Consider the following 21454-nt stretch of genomic DNA (forward strand, 5'->3'; position numbering starts at 1 on the left):
GGAAATGATGTTGTTGAGAGTGGGGAGCAGAACCCACTGCAGGACTTCACCTGCAGCTACAGGCTTAAGCCTTTGTTCCAGCACCAGGTTCTTTTTTTTCTGCACTTTTCCCTACTGACACAGGGAGAGTGTTAGCTGGAGAAACATCAATGGCTTCCCTGCTTCTCCCTTAGCATAGGGGAGGGAAAGGGAGAGAGACGGAAGGATGGAGGTGAGCAGCTAAGTTCTGCACTCCTTCACAGGGCAGAGGGAAGCAGGTTGAGGGGTGCGGCGTAGCAGGTGTCATCTGTTCTCTCTGTCCTATTTTGAAAAGGAGGTAGAAACGTAGGGGAACTGAGGAGCACCTGTTCCCTTGTGCGCAGTGGAAATGGAGCAAAGGTTATGAATGCCAAGTGCTGCTTCTGTTCTCTGTGGTGATTCTGGTCAGCTCACCCTGAGTGGTTCCTAGCAGAGCTCCTTCATATTGGTTGGGGAGTCCCAATACAAGAAGAGAGCATCGTTTTGCTGTCATATGTAAGAATTAACCTTGATCAGCTCTTGGGGCGGGGAAAAAGAAAAAAAAGACACAGAGAGCCTAACCAGAGAGATACTGGTCCTTAGATCCCAAATTGACAGGGATGCTTGCCTCTGGAGATCAGCCCCAGAGTGATGGCATTTCAGACACTCCGGCAAGTAGCTTAGCATTTCTTTCCTAGTGGATGTACGTAGATGTAGGATTTTGTGTTAGGTTTCCCTCCTTTCCATGTGGGTATGGCATGCCCAGGAACTTAACAGAGTTCAGGTGTTACCCATGAGACCAATGTTCTTTTCTGGTCCTACTCTTTGAGCTTATTTTCACTGTTAGCTCTGCATGCAAATGTGCTTCTTGTAAGTAGCACGTTGGTTATTTTTTTTTTAACACTCTCTTTTTATTTAAAGGCATGGTTTTTGTCAAATTTTAACAGCCACTGTTGTTGGGGGATTAAAGTATTCATAGCACTGTGTACTTTTACAGAACATTGTGCATCTCCTCTTATTTAATTTACTTTAGGTGAGTAGAAACACGTATTGGCCATCATGTTGCTTTTGATTTGTTGTTCTTAAAGGAAAGAGGACCGTTACCTAGTTAAACTCAGCAGGGTCTGAGGAACAGACTGGAAATGTAAAAGGGAACTCTGAATACAAGTGCTCTTGATGAATCGATCATGTACTAACACTGAAGCTGACTGCTGTGAAAGCATTGCTTTTTTTTTTTTAATCAAAAAAGCTACTCCCAGTAGGAGCACTTCACTCCTCTCCTTTGTGCTTTCCCACTAGGTTATTGTCTTTCTAGCTGAGGCTACTGATAAGTATATACTGGGAAATGGGTAGATCTGTGCATCTTGCATTTGGCCCTGAAAATCCATCCCATGCATGCTAACAACTCACTTTTTTCCTGAACCTCAACAGGTGGCAGCTGCTGCATTCACCATTCATTCAATACCTCCACATTTATTCACATTTGGGGCAGCCTTCCAAGGGGCTCCGAGGCTGACGATCCTTCTCTTGGCTTCAGTGTTTGGAAGCGCCAGGGTTGTATTCGCTGGGTGAGGAAGCATTTCTGCTCTTTCAAAACCAAAAAAGGATAGATCTCAGCTCAGCATGACTCCTCTGATGAAAGTGCCACAAATAAGGAGAACCTCTAATCATTTGACTGCTTCATTATGAAAACAGTGAGGATGTCTCCCTGCTCCTCCAGCAACTGTGGAATACGCCACGCACAGAGATGCTCAAGGTCTGTTGTCAAACAGTAAATGACCATGCTAGATTGCAGCCCCTGTTCAGTCCTGGCAAAGAGGCCAACTCTGTGGTTCTGTCCTTCTGGAGTTCCCAAGAAAAGGCAAGAGTGTTGGCTCACATTTCTAAGAGCAGAAGCTGGTGACTAGATGACTTACATCCCTTACATCCTCTACCCACCTTCCTCTCCTCTCTTCTCAGTTCTAGCCTAGGTGCTGCTTCTTCACCACAACTGACCGTTTTTATTTCTCCATCATTTGGCTGGGCAGTTATAGCATGAAAACATATGAGAATTAAAGAGTAGAAGTCTTTAGCAGCCTTATGTACCATCTTTTTTTTTTTTTTTTTCTTTTTCTTTTTTAAATAGAAGGTGCCTGGCAAATTGAGCAGCCTCATTGTAGCAAGGTCAGATCCATAGCACTTTCACTGGAGCTTTGGTTTTGATCTATATTACCCTTTTCACTTCTGGAATGGCTCCATCTCTCAAATTGGCTTATGAGTAGCATAAATGTGTATTCTTTCCTTTGTGCTAAAAGACTGCAAGTACAATTGAAATAGTTTCTGTATTTACATTTTAATTTAGTGTTATTTGTTAAGGCGACTGCATCAAAATCTGTGCATTTAATCTTGCTGCCTTCATCAAAGGACTACCGTTTGCAAGGGGAGTTTTTTTTCCATATGAGACTGAAGTTCAATCAATAGCTTCAGTGGGTTTAAGGTTATAAGAAGTACATTACTAATAGGCTAAATATAATCTCTGGCACCATTGTCATTAGAGGAGCCCCAGCCGTTTCAGGCTGCTACTAAGTGTTCTGAAGAGCAAGTGTGTGTATACTTAGGAATAGGTATACTCCCTGAGTTAAACTGATCATAAAGGCAAGAAGGAATGACCCTCTCTGCAGCTTGGGGCTGACAAATGGCATTTAGGAAAATAGTGAGATACACATCCCCTTTGACAGGCCAGCCTGCCTTGTGCAAATGCTCTTGATTCATTGACAAAATAGCACAACCCTCATTTGTTCTTTGCCACAGGACAGAAACTGTTACGCTAGGCAATAGGCAGAAGTCTACTGATACACAGCATCTCTCTTCAGGGTTTCCAAGGCATCTTACCCTTATTACCTAATATATAGCATTTCTCACTCTCAAATACTTCACAAATGACACCAGTTTCATCATCTCTGGAAGGCAAATTAAGGCAAGGGGAGAAGAGGTATTTTGATTCACCCAGGATCAAGTTGAAGACCGTGACTGAGCAGCAGCCAGAATCCAGTGTTTGGTCTACTGGGAATTTCCTTTCAGATGAGCAGCTTTTAGCATCACCTACCAACCTCAACTCCTGCGTCTTGAGACATGATTTCCTAAGAAAAAGCCTGCAGGGATTTCCCATTATGCCCCACAATGGACACCTGAGCTACTCCAAAAAAAATGGAAAAACCTGGGTAAAGCCTGTGGGCACTGCGCAGCAATCTGGCTGCCACAAAGCCGGTGTATCAATCATTATGTGCAGACAGCATGGAGCTTGTGGTGGAAAATCCTGCCAGCCCCTGGCATGCTCAGCTAGCCTGGGTGGCCCTAGGATGCAGCTAGCCACCACACAGACAGCCCACATGTGAGTAAGTGCTTGACCTCGGCCTTTGAGGGTGGCAGTGACCTCCAGCTGCATCTGCTTCACCAGCTCGCTGGGCTGTCACATCTCGGACACCGTGGTACGCGTGGTCAGGTGGGCAGGAGGCTTTTGTTAGGCAAAGCAGTTTGTTATGACAGGACACAGCTGCAATGCTGTTCCATGAGCAGTGCCCAAGTGAGCACATGCACAAGTTTCTCTGTGGTTCTCCTTGCTCTCTTCTTGTACCAGATGTAACTTCCATATGTAACTGTTTTGCAACAGTGCTTTAGAAGGGCTTTCTAGTGCCCTCTCAGCCAGTCCATGTCCTAGAATATAGAATGAGCAATTCCTTCTTTGTCACTCAAGTCTGGTGTTTCGCTGATGCTGCTGAATATGTCAAAACCCTCTAAGCAACCAGCTGAACACCCACAAAACCTGTGACTTGATGATATCATGCTTTTTCCTCCTTCAATCTACCTCTAAAATTGTTTCCTACAGAAATGTCTACAACTTTTTTTAAATCACTTAGCAATCTGGCAAGTACATACTCAGTTATTTTAAGCTTCTTTAAGGATAAACCATTATCTTTAGTCAGCCTAAGATTGGAGTCTGTGTATCACCTGGTCTGTTATAATATAAGATGCTGAACACCCTTCTGTCATCATGAGTGAAATGTGCTTGGTATAAGCTGCCTAGATACATAAATGACCTCAGCCACTGTAGTACGTGGTTCATCACACCCAAGGAAAGTGGGATGGGATGTCCTTCGCACACCGCAGGTAGGAACAGCAAAGGAGCTGAGACACAGGCGAGTAGTGTCTTGCCCAGAATCACACACAAAGGTTCTTACAAAACTGAGATTCAGACACTGGTTTCTAAGATCTCAAGCAAATACCCTGAACAGGGGAGACCTCACAGAATTGGAATCATGGACTCATATTTCTTAAGACTCTCTTTATTCCATGCTGCTAAAGAAAATGATGGTTGGCACGAGGCTTCATACTGTGCCTGTCCTTTCTCTGACATTCTGCAGTTTGCTAGACATGATTTGCGTGTGGTTTACCCTAACAAAAACTCTTGCTGGGAATATATGTTGACGTTGAATAGTGGTATGTAGGACTGGAAAAAAACAGAATTCAGCCTCAGCCCTGAGTCTTGGGAACTCGAAACAGCTGGACCACGACTGCCATTATCTCACTGCCAGAAACACAATGCCTTATGAGGAAATAGGAACTTGAACATGACTGTAATTACTAAAACAACTCTGTTAGACACAGCAGTTGCTTGAAAGGGATGGTATATAAAGGCGCTCTTATTTATAGAAACACTGTTTTCCTTGGAGGACATGTGATCTGACGGTCTCTGTCTCTAACAGTGTTCTGGGCTGTCGGTCTAGGGTGGCTGTTTTCTTCCTCTGTGGAGTGGGATGCGATACAGGAGCAACTCTTCATCTTGAAAGCCTTTCGTAATTATTAAATTATTTTTTTTTGGAGGAATGGGTCAGCATCTGGAAACAAGCAAGTATAAGATGAAACATGGCCCTGCAACTAAATTGACAGTGCCCACCCAGACCTGGGTGCAAAGTAAATGGTTCCATGCTGATACTTCAAATTCATGGACTATCAGAAAAGGTTAGTTCTTGAAGTATCAGCTGAGGAAAGAGCTCACAGTCATTCTGTTACAGGCAGTGAATTCTGCTATGCTCTCCAGTCATATGTGCTGCCAAGGCTTGCTTTATTCACATGGTCAACAGACACATGGGAGAAATTGTCAACAACTTTGTAGACTTCTACAGAGAGCTCACTGGTTGTGAAAAGGATAGTAAGAAACATACAAGTTGTGCATTTTCACAAAATATTTGCATTTTTAATCTTGGAAATTGGGAATCTATCTGGTGCTAAGGCAAGCCAGTGTGAAAGTGACAACTCAGAGAGTTCCAGGTGGGTATTTGATGCAAGTTGCACATTCTAGCATCTACTTCTTTTGTAATTTTTAACCAATATAGATTCCTCCTTTTTTTCCAGTATCAGTGGCTTTTCCCCTTGCTGTGTTATCAACAGTGCTGTCTTTTAATCTCTGGCGAACAAAATATCATTTAACAGCAACTGAGACATCAGTGAGTATCAAACCACCATAGGTGACACTGGTGGATGTACATTTGTTTGCTCAACAAATTGGACCAGGGGAGGGTGCTGTGCACTTGGCCGTAGCTGCTGTCCCTTATGCTCTGTGGGACAAGCGAGAGGGAAAGGTAATGCTCATGGGATCTCAATATAGGAATGCTCATTAATTCAGAGAGATTCCCTGTTCCTAGTTGCCCTCATTTGCACATCTGGTCTTGATTTTGCAGTAATTTATACATATGTTTAGCTTTAAAATGTCAAATAAAGTACAGGCATCACAGAGTTCTTGGTGACTCTGCACACGCTTAATTTTTGCAGGATGGGAAATTGTAGCAACTGCGCAGTGCTTAGTAGTGGAATTGGTCAGAACATTTCAGAGTCATTTTGTTCGAGTTGTGGCATTTCTGAAAAAAAAAAAAAAATTTAGTCTAGCCCTGCTTGTCAGATGATTCTCTGTATGCCCCCCTCTTGATTTCATCTTTCTTACTTGGAGGTTTTAATCCTTTAGCCACTTCTCTATTGAATATGCTGTTGATCTGGGAGCCAAATCTTGTATATTTAGCATGGTACTGGATAGTAAAAATAGCCTATTTAGGCAGTGAAGTGAGCAGCCATAATGATGGCCTGGTTAGAAGGGGAAATTACTGAACAAAAGATGTTGTCTACTTAAAAATACTGACAGAGAAAGGGCTCCCAGCCTGGAACTGTGAGCCTGGGGACTAGCCCTGTGAAACATAAACCCCAACTTTGAGAAGTGCAGCTGGCCTCTTAGAAGTGCAGGCAGGGTACCTAGAAACTGGAGTCATCCACAGATACCACTGATGATCGCAAAACAGGGAACTGTAACAGCAATTTATCACCTGAGAAGGTGGAAAATAGTCTGAAAAATAAAAATGCTCTGAAGGAACAGAAAACAACACCACCTATTGGCTGTTACAGGTGAAAAATAGAAATTAACAGCACCTATTGGCTGCTCAGTGTCCTACTCCGTCTTATGTCCCTGTGATATAAAAAAGATTTCATTTTTCCATTTTTATCTAAAATAGAGACTCTCTTTCTGAGAAATTCCTGGTTCAATCCCACACAAACTTTCTATGAGCTCTTTGGCTCTCCGCAGTGATGCCTAGCTGAACTAGAGTCTATGATGCGGATCATTTTGGAAGTGGGACACTGCCTGCTGGCCTGTTGGCTTGGTCTGTTCCGCCCTGATTTGGGGATGGTTGGTCCCCCTCTGGGATCTGTTTGTTTTCTCCTTTTGGGATGGTTTGGCTCCTCCTGAAATCTAATTCACTTCATATTGATATTATGTATATTCGTATAAGTAATATATCATAAATCTGCTGTTATGTTGTTGATAAGTTTGCTTCATTAATGATAAGCTGTAGCAACCTCTAATAGTATGTAACTACCTGGCTGCTGCTGTTACTGGCTGTACTACAACACTAATTGATGCTACTATTGATTGATACTACATTATGGATTACTGATAGTAATTTGTAATAGCTTGATATATATTCATTCATATTCATTTTATTAATCATAGGTATGTTTGCTAGTGGCATTTTTTCTGGTAGTATGCTTGCTTGTGGTGATTTTTGTGGTATTTGTGGTAATCTGTAATAAAGTAGAGAAATTTGGAGGACAAAGCTTCCATGCCCTTGCAAATTACAGAATCGTGATCTCTCCACACCTGTAGGCCAGGTAACCCTTTAGGTTGTGACAGTCAGAAATTGGCCTTTTGCTCTGTGAACTTAAAACCCTCGGTATGGTGGAGTCCTAGTCCAGAAGTAGCACTTCAGACCCCTGCAGGAGGAGAAATAATACCTGATACAATGGTGCTGTGGCCATAAGATGACAGGCACAGTTGGACGTGCTTTCCGTTTGCAGACCTTCTGATTTAAGAGGGCAGAAACAGCAAAAAGCTGTTGGTAGCACTGACTGGAGTCGCTGCTGTGCACGCTCACGTACCATGTGGCTTGGGACATATCACCACACTGCCCTGACTGCAGAACTTGCAGGGGAGAGCGGGCTTGAGCCCCACCGGTTCAGGCCTGCCACCGTCCACTCCTGTCTTCACTTCTGCTCTGTTGGATTGAGTCTTCACGTATCATTGCTTGTGAAAGCAATCAGCAACCTTCAGCTTGCCAAAGCCCAAGAGCAAAATGCAGCCCAAAAGTGGCTCATGAAAAAATTCACAAAATTCCCCAAATCTTATATGTTGAAAGGGTAGTTTGTATGACGAGGATTTCCAGCAAGGGAAGGGGTGGGAGGGAAGGTCACCATTTCAGAAAGCTGTTATGAGGCTCTTCTTTTTTTACTAATAATCGTTCCACAGTACTGCTTCCATAATGAAACCAGGTTAAGAAGGATACTCAATCCTTAATGATATTCAGGGGAAAGTGTCAAACGTTCTTGCTTGGGGCTGAGAACCACATTGCTTTGGTGTCAGTAATTAATTCTGTGTGACAAATGTAAACACACTTGCACTTCATGACACTTCCTCATAAAGAAGAAAGCATCTGCGTGTTATCTCTTTTATGACGTCCGTATGGTTCCAGTTATTTAATTTGGTTTGTTTCCTAGTTCACGTGGAAATTACTAGTCAACTTGGTAAGGAAATCTTGTTACATTTCCAGCCTAAAGGCCACTGGGCCCTATTGTTTTTAACTGTATTAGAAGAGTATGTGTTTTTGTTGGTGTCCAAACTAAAACGGTCTTAACAGCTCCTTTCAGACACAAGCTGTTTCCCTGGCAGTGGGTGTTAATTTCTGCTCAGAGGTGTCCTCTTCGTGTGTCCGTGTCCACCCTTACGCACACCAGCCCCTCTTCCAGGGAAGTTGTATCGCTTGTCTTGTCTGGCTCGAGCGCCGTAGCTGGCAGCGGGAACTGATGCTGACTGCTAACAGGAAGCTGTGTACTTACAGATTGTGCTTTAATCTGTAGGTCTTTGTTTAAGGTTTGGCAGAGGAGCTGCTTTTCTTCAAGTTCGGATAACTGGGGGGTTGATTTACTTTTTTTTTAATTACCACGGGCTTTTTTTTTTCTTTTTTTTTTCCAAAATAACTTCTTTACTGAAAACTAAACTAGCTACTGAAAATCAACAACTAAAATTGAACAGCATATGTTACCATTGTCTGCTAGCAAATGCTTGGGCCTGGTGTGTTGATCTGTTTGCTGAAGTGATCAGTCATTTTGGGGCCATTCTGTTCAGTTTTAAGATCTAAAAGAGCTTGTTCTAAAAGAACCTTTTTTTTTTTTTTCCCCTTGAGGGCAGGAGGTGTGACAACAGGGGTGCTTCTCTGGCTTAATTTGACAGCTGAAAAGTGTGACTTGGCTTTCCTGTTTAATTTTTTACTCCTGCTTGGATAAAGTTTAAAAGGAAGCTGAAAAAAAAGCTTATTATCAACTGTCCACAGCCATGAAATTAGGCACACACTTAGACATTTGGCAGCGCAACACAGGCTGATGAGGTGGGTTGGGTGTGTGTGTGTGTTAGAATATCTGCTGTCTCAACTCCCTGCTTGCTTCAGAGAAACAGGGGAAAGATTGGCAGCCATTCCTCAAGTGACTAGCATTACTTAATGTTTTTTTCATCATACTGTTTTATTATGTTATGCTTTTTTTTTTTTGTTTTACATGTCATCCTTCAGTCTGGTTGCCAAACAATCACTGTTCTGCACGACTTCAGATATATTACTGATGTGCTAACAGATGAAGAAACTTATGCTAAGCCACCTTTCTTCAAAGCTGGACTTTGGTACCCTCCATCCTCCTAATCCTTCAGTTGTCTCATCAGTTTTGGTGGGAGTAGCTCACTCAGGAATACACCACCAGCCTGTGAGACTAAGACAGGTTGGAGGGACAGCCGTTATGATGAAATCTGGAGCACCAGGAGTTGTTGTTGTTCAGTGTAATTTGATATTTATACTTGTTCCCCTCCAGAAATACTCCAAAATGGCCATCTTAGGAAAAAGGGAAAGGATGAGCTTAAACAGATCTGTGTTCTGCATCACTTAGAGAATGGGAAGGGGACTGTGTGAGGTGAAGCCTGTTGTTTGCTGGCATCTTCTCACGTGTTCCAGGAGCACAAAGTCAGACCTTCAGTTTGTGCTACATTGGTGACTTTTTGCCATATAACTCTTTGTGTTGGGTTAGCAAGGAGATTGCGCTGTTCTCTGCTTCTTCCAAGGATTTATCTGGTTTGCAGTTCTCTTGCAATGAAATAGCTAGGGAGAAATTCAGCAAAATTGACCTATTCGATTTGAAAAAAAAAAAAAAAAAAAGAAGTCAAACACCTCCAATCCTTCACGGTCCCCAAGGAACAGTCTTTGATGCACTATTTAACAAAATAATTTTCTGTTGACTAAAACACAGCCTGACTTGAAACCATCCTCATCTGCTTCAGAACAGCAAATGTTGAAGCATGGATATCTGGCTTATACAATATCCTGTGCCCAGCTGGGCTACTCAGACCAGCAGTTAAGACAGGTTTGAATGTTCAATCTTAACAATAGTAAGATTTTAAATGGTATGTGAAGTGGGGAAATGCTAACAGATGATGATCAGTTCTCACTGCTCTTAAACACTTAGAAGTTTTGCTGGACTGAGTAAAAATGTAACATTTCAGATCCATTTTGGGAGGTAAAAAGCAGGCCCAGTGCCATTTAAGTAATTTTTCCAGTAAGGCAGTCCTGTCTATGATCAAGGATATACCCAAGGAATATGAGTATTGAGAACAAGGTATTAAGGTAGAAATGGAAGTCTCCTTGTGTTGGTATATTGTGTATAACAGTGAGTTTGCATGGGTGCAGCTGCGTTGGTTTAAACAAGGAACTTATGCGCATAAGGATACTCAGGAGAGTGATATGGATTAGCCAAAAGTGTGATCATTAAGAGTGTTAATGAAAACACATAAAATCTGTGCTTGGATAGCTATGTTCAGAAGCCCAGTGCCCTTAACCTGCAATAACTTCATAGATGAGAAATGGGGATGTTTCCTTTGTAGACAACATGAACCTTAAAAGTTTGATAATTGATGGTTTCTTCTAGAACTTCTGGTTGCCTTGGCTGTGAAGGATACTCTGAAACTGTCAGCAGCAGAGGGCCCTTATCTTCCTTCCTAAAGCAGCATTCTTATTGCCAGAGAGAGTTGCAGGTGCTTGGCTTTCTGTGAAAGCTTTTGTCAGTTTATTGGTGTCAGATTTAATTAATACAGCTGGGATTTATATTCTGGGAAATAAACGCCTTGGTATATCTAGAAGTAGTGTTGCCGAGTCATGGGATGTTCATACCTGGATTGGAAAAATTTACTGTATATTACAGCTAAGCTGAGCTGAGGAGTTTGGTCCAGGTGGATGTTATTCATATATCTGATCTCATTTTCTGATTGTTTTCTGCTACCTCATAGGAAGAAATAAAAAGCTTATTCTTAGTCTGAAAGTGTGTAGATTAATATTATTCTAGATACAGTGTGGTAGTTATTTGGAGGATGCTCTTAGTCACACAATATAGTGTTAGGTAGTCCTGCGAGGAGCAGGGAGTTGGACTCGACGATCCTTATGGGTCCCTTCCAACTCGAGATATTCTATGATTCTATGTATAATTGATGTAACTTTGCTTGCAGTTAGGCGCATAAGCCTTGAGAGAAGGCTGGGCAACATATAGCAAACACTTGTACTGAGTGTTATTTTTCTGTGTTTTAAGCTTTGAACAGATGGACTAGACCTAGTCAAATTCTTTGAGGTCTATGATATGGGCAGTGATGACTTTGCTTCTGTATCTCGCTCAGACACTTCCCCCTTCTACTACTGCATAATGCTGCATTGCAGAAAAAAACAGTAATGGTATGTCAAAGCTGAGGGCTGATCAAAAATGAAGATAAACATGTTTCCACTGATTTATGAAAAAAACATTGCTGTTTTATTTTCAGAGTAGGATGAAGCTTAGTCATAAGGGAAGAGAAGTAATAAGGAAGTTCTTTCTGTAAGACAGTGATGCTCAAATTGTAAATTCTAGTTTATGGATTCCAGTTTACTGCTGCATTAATCATTCAGAAGTGATCTATATCTTGTTCCAAACATGCATCTAGGTTCAAAGTAAAGGTGGGTGCAGATCTACGGGATAATACCTGTAGATGCAAAGTTGTACGAGAAATTATTAGCCCAGATAAAATAATGGTGGATATAACTTTTTGCTACTATACTATGTTATTTTCTATTTAAAACCATTAGATGAAATATCTCTTATTATATACAGTTCTTGACAAATATTTTTTATTCTTTCTTCAAATCCTGAATAACGATGACACCAAATGTTGATGTGTATCAACAAAGAGCAGTATTGAACATGACCAGAGAAGATGTATTACTAAGAATTTTATCCTGTATTTCTGTGCCAGAACTTCCATTCAGTTCTGCAGGGGAACTCCACTTCCAGGACCATCTTCTAGAAGATTTGAAGTGTCTTTTATATCCAGGGAGGCTTCCAGAGGAAAGTCTGTTAATATTTTTTCGCCTATGTTTGGCCAAAAATAAACTGGAAAATAAGTTTTTCAAACTACAATATTTGAATGAAAAGGAATAATTTGATGGAAGTCACACATTTTGATTTGGAAATGTTACTCTGTTGACTGCTATGGGCTGGATTCTTTGCCCCATGTGTTCCCTGGCACACCACAGCTGCCAACCTACTCTGGGGGCTGCAGCGCTGCACAGAGCTTTCGTGGGATGCCATATACCATGAAATGCCAAAACAGGAATTCTGTGAATACAGGGTGGCAAGGACCTGAAGGGCCTGTTTAACTTTTTGTAGGGAGAAAAATTCTCCCTTGTGTGGGAGAGAAGTGCTGCTTGAGAAACTACTGCATTTTTTTTTTTTTGTCAAGAAGCTTTTCTGCTGAAAATTTCAGGCAGCGATGTCCATGCTTTAGGGGGCTTTACTCAAGTATCTGCTGCCAAGTATCTGCTCATTCCCACAGAATACTCTGCTCTACTTCCTAGAGCTCCTGATTTGCTTGGTTCAAACCTAGTCTGGATATCACTATAGTCATTGCAACTCCGCGTAAATGTGGCCAAAAGTACAATACAGACAGAATGGCAATTCCAGCTTTTCATTTTCTTTTTATTTCCTGAATTTCTACCACTTCATATCCATTTTGCAGCTCTTTTATGAGAGTTTGACATAAAAAATGTCAATAGAATCCTTCAGTGTATTTGATTCTTTTTCCCTTATCCCCAGATGCTGGTTGCAAACCAACAATGGGAAATAAAGGAAGCAATAGAGTGGCTCACTAAACCAGCTGAGTTTAAACCCTCATGGATTAAAGAGCCAACTTTTCCAGATGAGGATATGCATATCCAGATGGGACTCACAACCATTCCAAAGGTTGGAGAGTTAAATTTTTATTTCAGTAATAACACAGTGACTCCAGTCAGTACTGTAGTGTAATGTTGATACTGTTCCTTCGCATATTCAGAGTTCAGGTTGAATTAGTTATTCAGAGTACCATTAAATGTATTTGCTACTGGACCTCGATGCACATTCTGCACCTGTATTCCCTTAAGTTTAAAGAAATAGTTTGTTTCTAAAAAGGTATGTAAAAGGACTGTAATGCCTGCATGAGGAAGGCTGCCAACATTTAGTATAAAATGTGCATGGGCTTGTTTAAAAAATGTGTGGTTTCCAGTGAAATTGGAAGTTCGGTTCAGAATTTGTGCTCCCAACATGCTACACTTAGCAGCACTGTTAAAACCCCAGATATACAGTATCTGCATTTCTTTACTGCTCCATACACTCTGCTATGTAATTCTTTACATGGCTTGTGGAGCAGAGAAAGCAGAAAAAAAAAATCAATAAAAAGTTTTATAACATATGTTACGTTTTCTATAAAATGAGTAGAAAACTGTATGCTGAATCATCTCTTATTCCATCCTTTATGCTACTGAGTAACTCCATTGGGAATTAAAAACCAGAAGCAAGTCTTGAATGTTTGTTTTTAACTTGCAGGCCTTAGCACTGCTAGGAATTGTGTGGCAACCAGAGAACGTGTGAGTGTATGTGTAAGTGCTTCGGGCTTTTTTCTAATTATTACTTGTTTAATGCAACTACTGCATAACCTTTGGAGCTGGTGCCAAAACTCCTTTGCATTTCTCACTAAAGTTAAATGCCACAGCTGAAAATTATTTGTTATCTATTTCAGCTATTCCCTACCAAGGTTGCGTCCCTTCACCTTATCTCCCTGGCTCATTCTTCCCACACATGATTTCTGTGAGCAACCTGGAAATACCTGATTTTTTAATTATTATTATGAGAGTATCTGCTAAAATTTCATATTCTCACATCAGTGAGGAAAGAATGCATCCATGATCATGATTGCCCTGATGAAAGGTAGAGAAGCAAGGTACAAAGAGTAAGTCCATGCTGCTCCATGGAGCACACTGCAGCTCCATGGGACAACTTGGGTAATGTCTGTGCAGAACAGTGTAGGCTGGACGATGTGATCTGTAGAGAGGTGCAGGGCTGCTGAAGGTGATATCCCCTGTAGCCCAAGGATAATTATCACAGATCCCATTTCACTGTGGGTTTGGTGCTTAAGCGAGTGTTTTGCTCAGCTCAGCAGCACATGTGTAGACATGACATTGCAAGGGCTATATGAAGGAGTGGGTTTTAGAGTTGAGAGGCTCCTGGCTTCTCTTCTTCTATCAGCTCTATTTGTGCTGCACTAACTCTACTGTAAAGATTGAAATCTGAGAAAATCATGCAGTTAGCAAGCTGTAGTTCACCCTCTCGGTGGCACCAGGGGCAGTGCCAGGGGTGCAGGGAGGGCTGGGGAGCCAGGAGCTGACAGCACGGCTGGTCTGGGGGTGGCAGCCAGGGTCAACTGAGGAGGTTGCCAGACGAGGTCATGGTGAGGAGAGAGCTCTGAGGGCAGGGTCTGGCCCAATGACAGGGACCAGGGTCAGACACAGCCCAGTGACTGCCAGCCTGTCCACGGTGATGAAGTCGGACCCAGGTTGAGCTGGGCTGTCAACCTGCTCTCCAGGGTCCGGATCAGTTAGGCGCACAGCTTGGCACAGCTGCAATGCGACGGGAGATGGTCACACCTGGGGATAGCTCAGGCAGGGACTGGGAGCCATGGCCTGAGTCGAGATGGGTCCTGAGGACAGGCGTGTGGGGGGAAGCCTCCGGTGAGGCTGGACAGGGCCAGCAAGGCCACTCCTGCCCTCAGTGCCCTGGGGGCAGCCCCCCCCCCTCCACCGGAGGCATGTGTCCTCCCACCCAACAGAGGTCTGGGCTCAGATGGGACTTGCTGAAGAATGATTTAATTGCTGTGGGGTGTTGGGGCATTTCGGGGGACACAGAGCCAGGGTGGGGACAGGGAAATGGAAAAGGGACATGGAGGGGGGGAAAAATTGGAGCCAGGTTGGGGGGCTCAGGCAAACCCTGAGTAGCTCCAGAGGCTTGGCAAGCTCATGTGCGGGCAAAGAGGGGGTTCTTAGATGGTCCCCAAGGAGCCCTGAAGCACCCCTGTGAGGTATTCACTCAGAAGCTTGGGTTTAGGCAGGGGCTGGTGCTGTGGCAGGGTCAGAGCCCAGAGCCAGGCCAGGTTTATAGGGCAAGGCCTGGCACAGCCATGGGCCTGGATCTGTGGTGCTGCCTTAGGGCTTGAGGCAGCCTGAGAGAACTGGCAGGGGGCCACAGAGGCCAGCTGCTCCCAGGGGAGGGGGAGCTGCCGGGGGTCCCCATGGGGGCAGCAGGGCAGAGGCCTCCCAGCCCGGCCTGGCGGGGGGCAGTGGGGTAGCCTCAGCCCCAAGCACTGGGCACCTCCCTGGGGAGAAGGACGGGGATGGGCTGAGGCCAGGCCAGGCCAGCAGTGTGCCAGCAGGGCTGAGGATCAGGCCTGGTGAGGGGAACTAAGGTCTGACACAGCCCAGGGTGTGCCCAGGCAGGGCCATGGCAGAGCAGGGCCACGGTCACAAGGCCACATCGAGGTGTTGGTCCATGGCCAGATGTGCCCACAGCTGTACCACAGCTGGAAGCAGGTACACCTGCAATGCAGCCCAGGCAGAAACTAAAGCCCGTGGGTCAAGGATGTGGGCCCGAGGTGGGACTGGTCAGGGTGAGGACTGTCGCTGTGCTCAGTGCCCTGTCTGGCCTTAGGAGGAATTTCGCCTGTATATATGCAGCTATTTTATAAGGTTGAAACCTTCCCTGTCTCCCAAGGAAGCTTGTCACTAGCATTAGTAGTAAGTCACTGCCATCAGATGTGTTTAAACACTTTTCACATGAAATATTTTTAATGAGTCCAAAGACCAGAACTAATTCCCAGATATATCATAAGTAGCGAGGTGTCAGTAGACAGGCTGGTACCTTCTAGAGTACCGCTCTCCAACCTGAAGAAAATTGTTCTTTATTGCACCCATCTCTTTGCCAGGTCTTGACACCATATCTACAGAGCCAAACAACGTGAATTAACAAATCTCCGGTTCTCTGCAGCAACTGGAGACAACAGCGACTGCATGAGCATAGTGTCTCTGCTGCCAGGTTCTCATGCCAAGCCCTGCTATCAATATATTTCATTGTGCTTCTCGCTCTTAGCTGTTGTCTACCAGTAGATAGGACACTTAATTCGGGGAGGGGTGTGTTTTATAATGAACATCTATTAGGATGGGTTTGAATTACCCATTAGTATAGCCTTGCTTTACAAAGTAAAGCCCAGTCCTGAATACTGGCTTTACTTGATGGTTTGTATAACCTTTTTCTTCTTTTCACCATAACATCTGAGAACCACATAAGCATTTAATGTATTTATCCACAGAATTCCCCTGTGAATAAGGGGAGTACTATTATCTGTACTACAAACACGGGAAATTAATGTGAGGCCTGAACTGACTGAACAACTTAGCCAAGCTCCAGACAGAAAATCTGTAGCACAGCTAAAAATGGAATCCTGACTCTTATCCAAGCGTATCTTGTCTACAAGGCCATCTTTCATCTGGCTGGACTGGTCTACTGAAGAAGGAATGAGTTCCTACAGCAGAATCACTGCTATATTCACTTTAGCTGTATCTAAACAGGAACGTCTGCTCATTCACATAGGCAAGCACATCCCAAAGCTGTGCAGTCCTGAGCATGCTGAAGTGGGGCTAAGACAGTCCGGTCCCCAATGTACCCCAAATCCCTGCCTGGGGACACAGTGGCATGACCGGGGGGGGGTGTGTCATTCAACTTCTCATGTGATCTCTCGTTTAAATGGAGTAATTAAAATAATTTGGATTTATTGAGACACACAGAAGGGACACTATACAAATGTTTTTATATGAGTTGCCAGCAGCTCTTGTAATACGTTAATCTGGGAGACTTCAGGTATTAACTTTTTATTTTCTCCAGTGCACTGCCACAACAGAGTAATCTTTAAACAGCTTCTACAAGCTAAGGCCTGGAGTTATGTCCAAATTGACAGCTGCAGGCTGGGAAGTGTGAATGAAAATTTGTCTGTGGCTGCTGATGACCAAAAAGTTCCAGAGTAAGGCACTGCAAAATGAAGCAGCAATGAGAAAATCTTTCTGTCCCCACCCTCCAAGCTAGTCTGATTAGTTTCTTCAGCTGTCATGCTTGTGATTTCTCAGCATAAGCTTGCATGCTCTGCTGTAATTTTCTGTATTTCATGTCATGCTGTAGAGCTGCACCAAAGCACTTTCGATGTTTTGGTTTGGGGCTCCATCTTTCTCTCGTCTGGACTTGGGGGTCTCTGTGAACTAGTCCAGCATTCGATAATATTTGATTATATCCCAGTATCTGAAAGCCTTGAAAGCAAGTTAGTTATACAAAATACTCCAGCAGCAATTGACTATAGTGATCGTTCTTTTTTTTTCTTAAAAAAGATGTTGCTAAATGGTGGTCACAGCATGCATCTGTCTTGTTACTCTACAAGCCCAGCTACCTGCGGGCTACAAAGGGAAGTTAGAAGTGTGGATTAAACTTTAAGCAGGTGAAAGTGAACAGTTTGTGGTTTTGATAAAAGTACTTGAAACCTGGGCTGTGTTCCATATTCAGACACTTTACAGATGCCAGTGACTATGGTGGCAAACTGACCAAGTCAAACTAATTAACAGACTATTGATTTTGATGGCTTAACAGGTAGGTGTTTATCTCAAAATTCAGAAACAGTTCCTTCTTTTCTGAACCCTCATCGGTCATGACCAGGCAACTAATATTCTTTCTGGTATTGCAGTAAGGCCAATTTTGCACGCCATCACAACATGTCAGAAATAATGTGGGTTACGAAAGTTTGTCTAAGAAGGTAGAACATAGAGGGAGTTAGTATTTGAGCAAAGTGGTAAGAAATTTCTTTGCCATCTCCAAGTTGATTGAATTACCCTTGGAGAGTGGGGAAATGATAAAAGGATGCATTCGGAGGAGGAATGACAGAAGAGAGGAAACTCTTCAAGGCCAAAATATGAGGCAGAATGAGTGTAGCAGTCAGCAGCGCAAATGGCAAGGACTCAGAAATGCTATGGATATGCAGAGCTGGTAAGGAACTGACGTCTAATGCCACCTGTACAGCCCTTTAAGTCATCAGCTGGGGAGTGTGTGGGACAGGGAACTGCTGGGACAGTTTATTCATCAGGAAGTAAGTCCAAGAACACCCCCTGGTTTCAGCAGGTCCTGTGGGTTCCTTTCATAGCTTCCTAAAAGGATCTAACAATAATGTCCCGTGTTTTGTCTAAAATACTGCTCTGAATATAGCCTGCAGTCATACTAGTCAATTTTGCAGCAGTGAACAGTCTTCATACTCGGCAAATCAAAACAGGAGTACCTCCTGTTTAAGTCTATATATCAAAATTCTTTGAATACTCGGGTTTTTTGCTTGAAATCATGTAAGTCTCATATCTATTAATTTAAAGCATGTATTTTCACTGTTATTCTCATTAAGATCTGCTGTCTAAAGTCTGCTTTTTACATCTTTCTGCTCTTTTGAGTAGCATAAACCTTCCTGGACTTCAAGGTAGACGCTTCATTTCAGCAACTGCTATTGGTAGTAAATTGTGCTGATGAAGGGGAACAGTGAAGTTGTGGTTAATTCCTCTTCCAGAGCTGTATATATTGGTCTGTTTAAGCATGCTCTGTATGCCCATACACCTGTGTGAGAATAGACCATTTGTCATGTTTCATAAAGGTAATACTTCAAAGGGTTTTTTAAGTTTTCCTTCTGATTGGACTAACTCCTCTTTAACTTACGAAATGATTCCCATTCTAAATTATTCTCTTGGCTGGGTCTTCCTGTCCTGGTTAACTTCACTGAGACTGCTAATTCCCACTAGTCAGGCCCTGAGGCCAACATTTTGTTTCACATCCTCTCTGGCTATACTTGCTAAAATGCCCTGCAGATTCCACCTCATCTGACATGTTACATAAAGTGGTTTCCAGCAAAAGGAACTCAACTTGCTAAGTGTAGGCAGAACTGTTAAGTGAATTTGCAACTTAAACTGTTTTCTTGTATGCTAGAGGACTGTAAATACACTCAAGAACTTTCAACTTATAAAAGTATACACATGGTAAGAACTTGCTGACAACCTAAAGCTGGGAGGCATCATTAATGCAGGTGACACCTCAAATATCTGAACTAGATTACTTTAAAATATAAGACTGCTACATGAAAAATATAAGACTGCTAAGATGAAATTTATTGGAAGAAGCATGTGATGTGGGGTTCAGGTCTAGTAACAAGAATACCACTATCTGTGTGTTCAGTAATTTGAAAGCAGACTCGAATGTGTTTAACTACTGGTGATGGAGTGTCCATTTAATGCAGCCTCAGAAAAAGATAGGTTTGATTCTTCCATGTATCAAGTTTCTCATATGATCTCAGATGAAATAGCACATACAGTCTGATCATCTCTGTTCAAGAAAGATGGACTACAGTAGATACTGCGGAGAACCTTCCCAATAAGTAGTGACCTATTTACATCTGATGTACTTAGAAAAGGTAATGACATCTGCTTTCTGCAATTTCGTTGTGTTGGTCTAAATGTAGGAAAAGAGAACAACAATTTAAGCTTAAAAAGTCCTACTTGATGGAAATTCAAAACCAAGTTATCTTCTAAGACTAATGTCCTGAATGCATTTTCAGCAGCAAACGAGGGTAGAAAGACACCACTAGTTTTACGGTGAAAGCTGCAATTGCTTTATGTAAGGAAATTTCCTACGTGCCACCTCAGGTATGCTGCAAAGTATCATCTCCACTGCAGTGAAAGACTTGCAAGGCTTAATACGTAAAGCAGACCTTTCATGTGGTCTTCAGTACACTTATACTGAAAAATGGGGTAAGAGATGGACTAATATGGTGAAGATGTAGGGTTATGGATTTATACCCTCTAAATGCAAAGTGTGAAGCTGAAAGGAGCGTAACCCTAGTCAGAACTCAATCCTAGGAATGGACGAGGTCTGTCTAATAGTTTGTGTTGCTGACTCACCTAGCTAAGATGTAAAGAGATTAAGAGAGTTGCCTCAACATTTGTGATCCTTCACAGCTTTAACCAGGCAACAGGGATAGACTGAGACTGATTGGGAAGAAGATTCCCACTAGCTTTTCAGACAGGCTCAAAGGAAGATACAAATTCCTACTTCAATCTTGAAGAGCTAAGGATGTTTGTTACTCAACTGCAACGTCTTCATTGTCTGAATGGCTGAAAAAATCTGTAAAAGATGTGGATGTTCCACTGAAATGAAAGAATATTCTGCAAGAAACTATCCATTTCCAGAGGGAGAAGTTTGGCAGAAGCTCCTTTTCAGTCAAAAGGCACAACAGCATTGACTATTTAACCCTGTAAGATTTTAGCTGAGAAGTAGGTTCCTCAAACTTAATTTTGAGTGCATGACATGACTTAGTTTGAAGATCAGCGATCAGTATAATGAAGATCAGTACAATGAGATTTGCAAACAACTTTGATGCAAAACGTGCTTCTGAAGGCTATGATCAGTTGGTTTAAAAAAGATGCAAGTCCTTTTATTCAGGCCTCTGAATGAATGGAATAAAAGCACACTGTTTATTAAATTCTTAGATTTATCTCAAATTGTACAATTTGACAATATTTACCATTGTTTACTGATTAAACATTAATCAAGATATTTCAAATAAAAATGACTATGCATTTCTCCACGTGTTCAAATATGTATTGAATATGCTGCATCTGAATGTTAACTGTACATCTATTCACAACTGAATTCTTAAAGAGGAATTTTATAAGGCTGAAGTTACTGCAGAATTTGCAAGGATAAGGAGAGATGAAAGCTGAATTCTGCTAAGATTTAATTAATAAGCTCCAATCCTGTAAATACTATCATCTCTCCAGTAGGAGCAGTAAAAGACTAAGGACTAAGGACTTTTACTTAGTCCATATGTCTGTGGGATCTGGTCTTAAACCATGACAGACATTGTTGCTAATACTACCTAGTAGCCTCTGTTTAACTACAGGTTTCTTTGATTTCTATCAAATTCATCATTCATGTAGGGTTGGGGAATAAAACAAATGCTGATACAGAAATGTTATGCAGAGATTGCATTTCAGACAAAGCTCCATTAAGATCTTTTGTTTTCTTGCTGGTTCATATATGAAGACCATGGGAAGTTTGAGTTTATTTTTTCTTGCTAGATCTCACCCTCCAACATCCTAAAGTAAAACAGAATTTACCTTTGCTTTCCAACTCACATTTACTACTAACTATAAGGAAACATACTAAAATTAAAAATGCATCATCCCTTCCAAAAGATTTTTTTAAAAAGCTTTATTAAACATATACTCTTTAGAACATACTTAAAGCCTTCTACAACCATGAAGGAATCCTCTATCGTACATAAAAGTTCTTATTTTCAGTACTAAATGAAGCATGTAAGCGCTACTCACACACAGTAACTGAATGATAACAGAAGTGGCCACCGGTAACTGAAACAACGGGCAGAAAACTC

At 42.3% G+C, this 21454-nt stretch overlaps 1 protein-coding gene across 1 annotated transcript; it reads left to right on the forward strand.

The window, feature by feature from the left end:
* The first annotated feature begins 205 nt into the window (after window positions 1-205).
* ENOSF1 (enolase superfamily member 1) lies at window positions 206-20302 on the forward strand. The gene is given in 9 exon segments (XM_009886646.1): window positions 206-211; window positions 5502-5615; window positions 9862-9975; window positions 11111-11140; window positions 11571-11663; window positions 12724-12895; window positions 16876-16988; window positions 17169-17302; window positions 20194-20302. Coding segments are annotated over 9 exon segments (885 nt in total).
* Window positions 20303-21454: the final 1152 nt, after the last annotated feature.

This window comes from Charadrius vociferus, unplaced genomic scaffold (assembly GCF_000708025.1).
Source record: "Charadrius vociferus isolate BGI_N301 unplaced genomic scaffold, ASM70802v2 scaffold45, whole genome shotgun sequence".
In the NCBI taxonomy this organism is placed as follows: Eukaryota; Metazoa; Chordata; class Aves; order Charadriiformes; family Charadriidae; genus Charadrius; species Charadrius vociferus.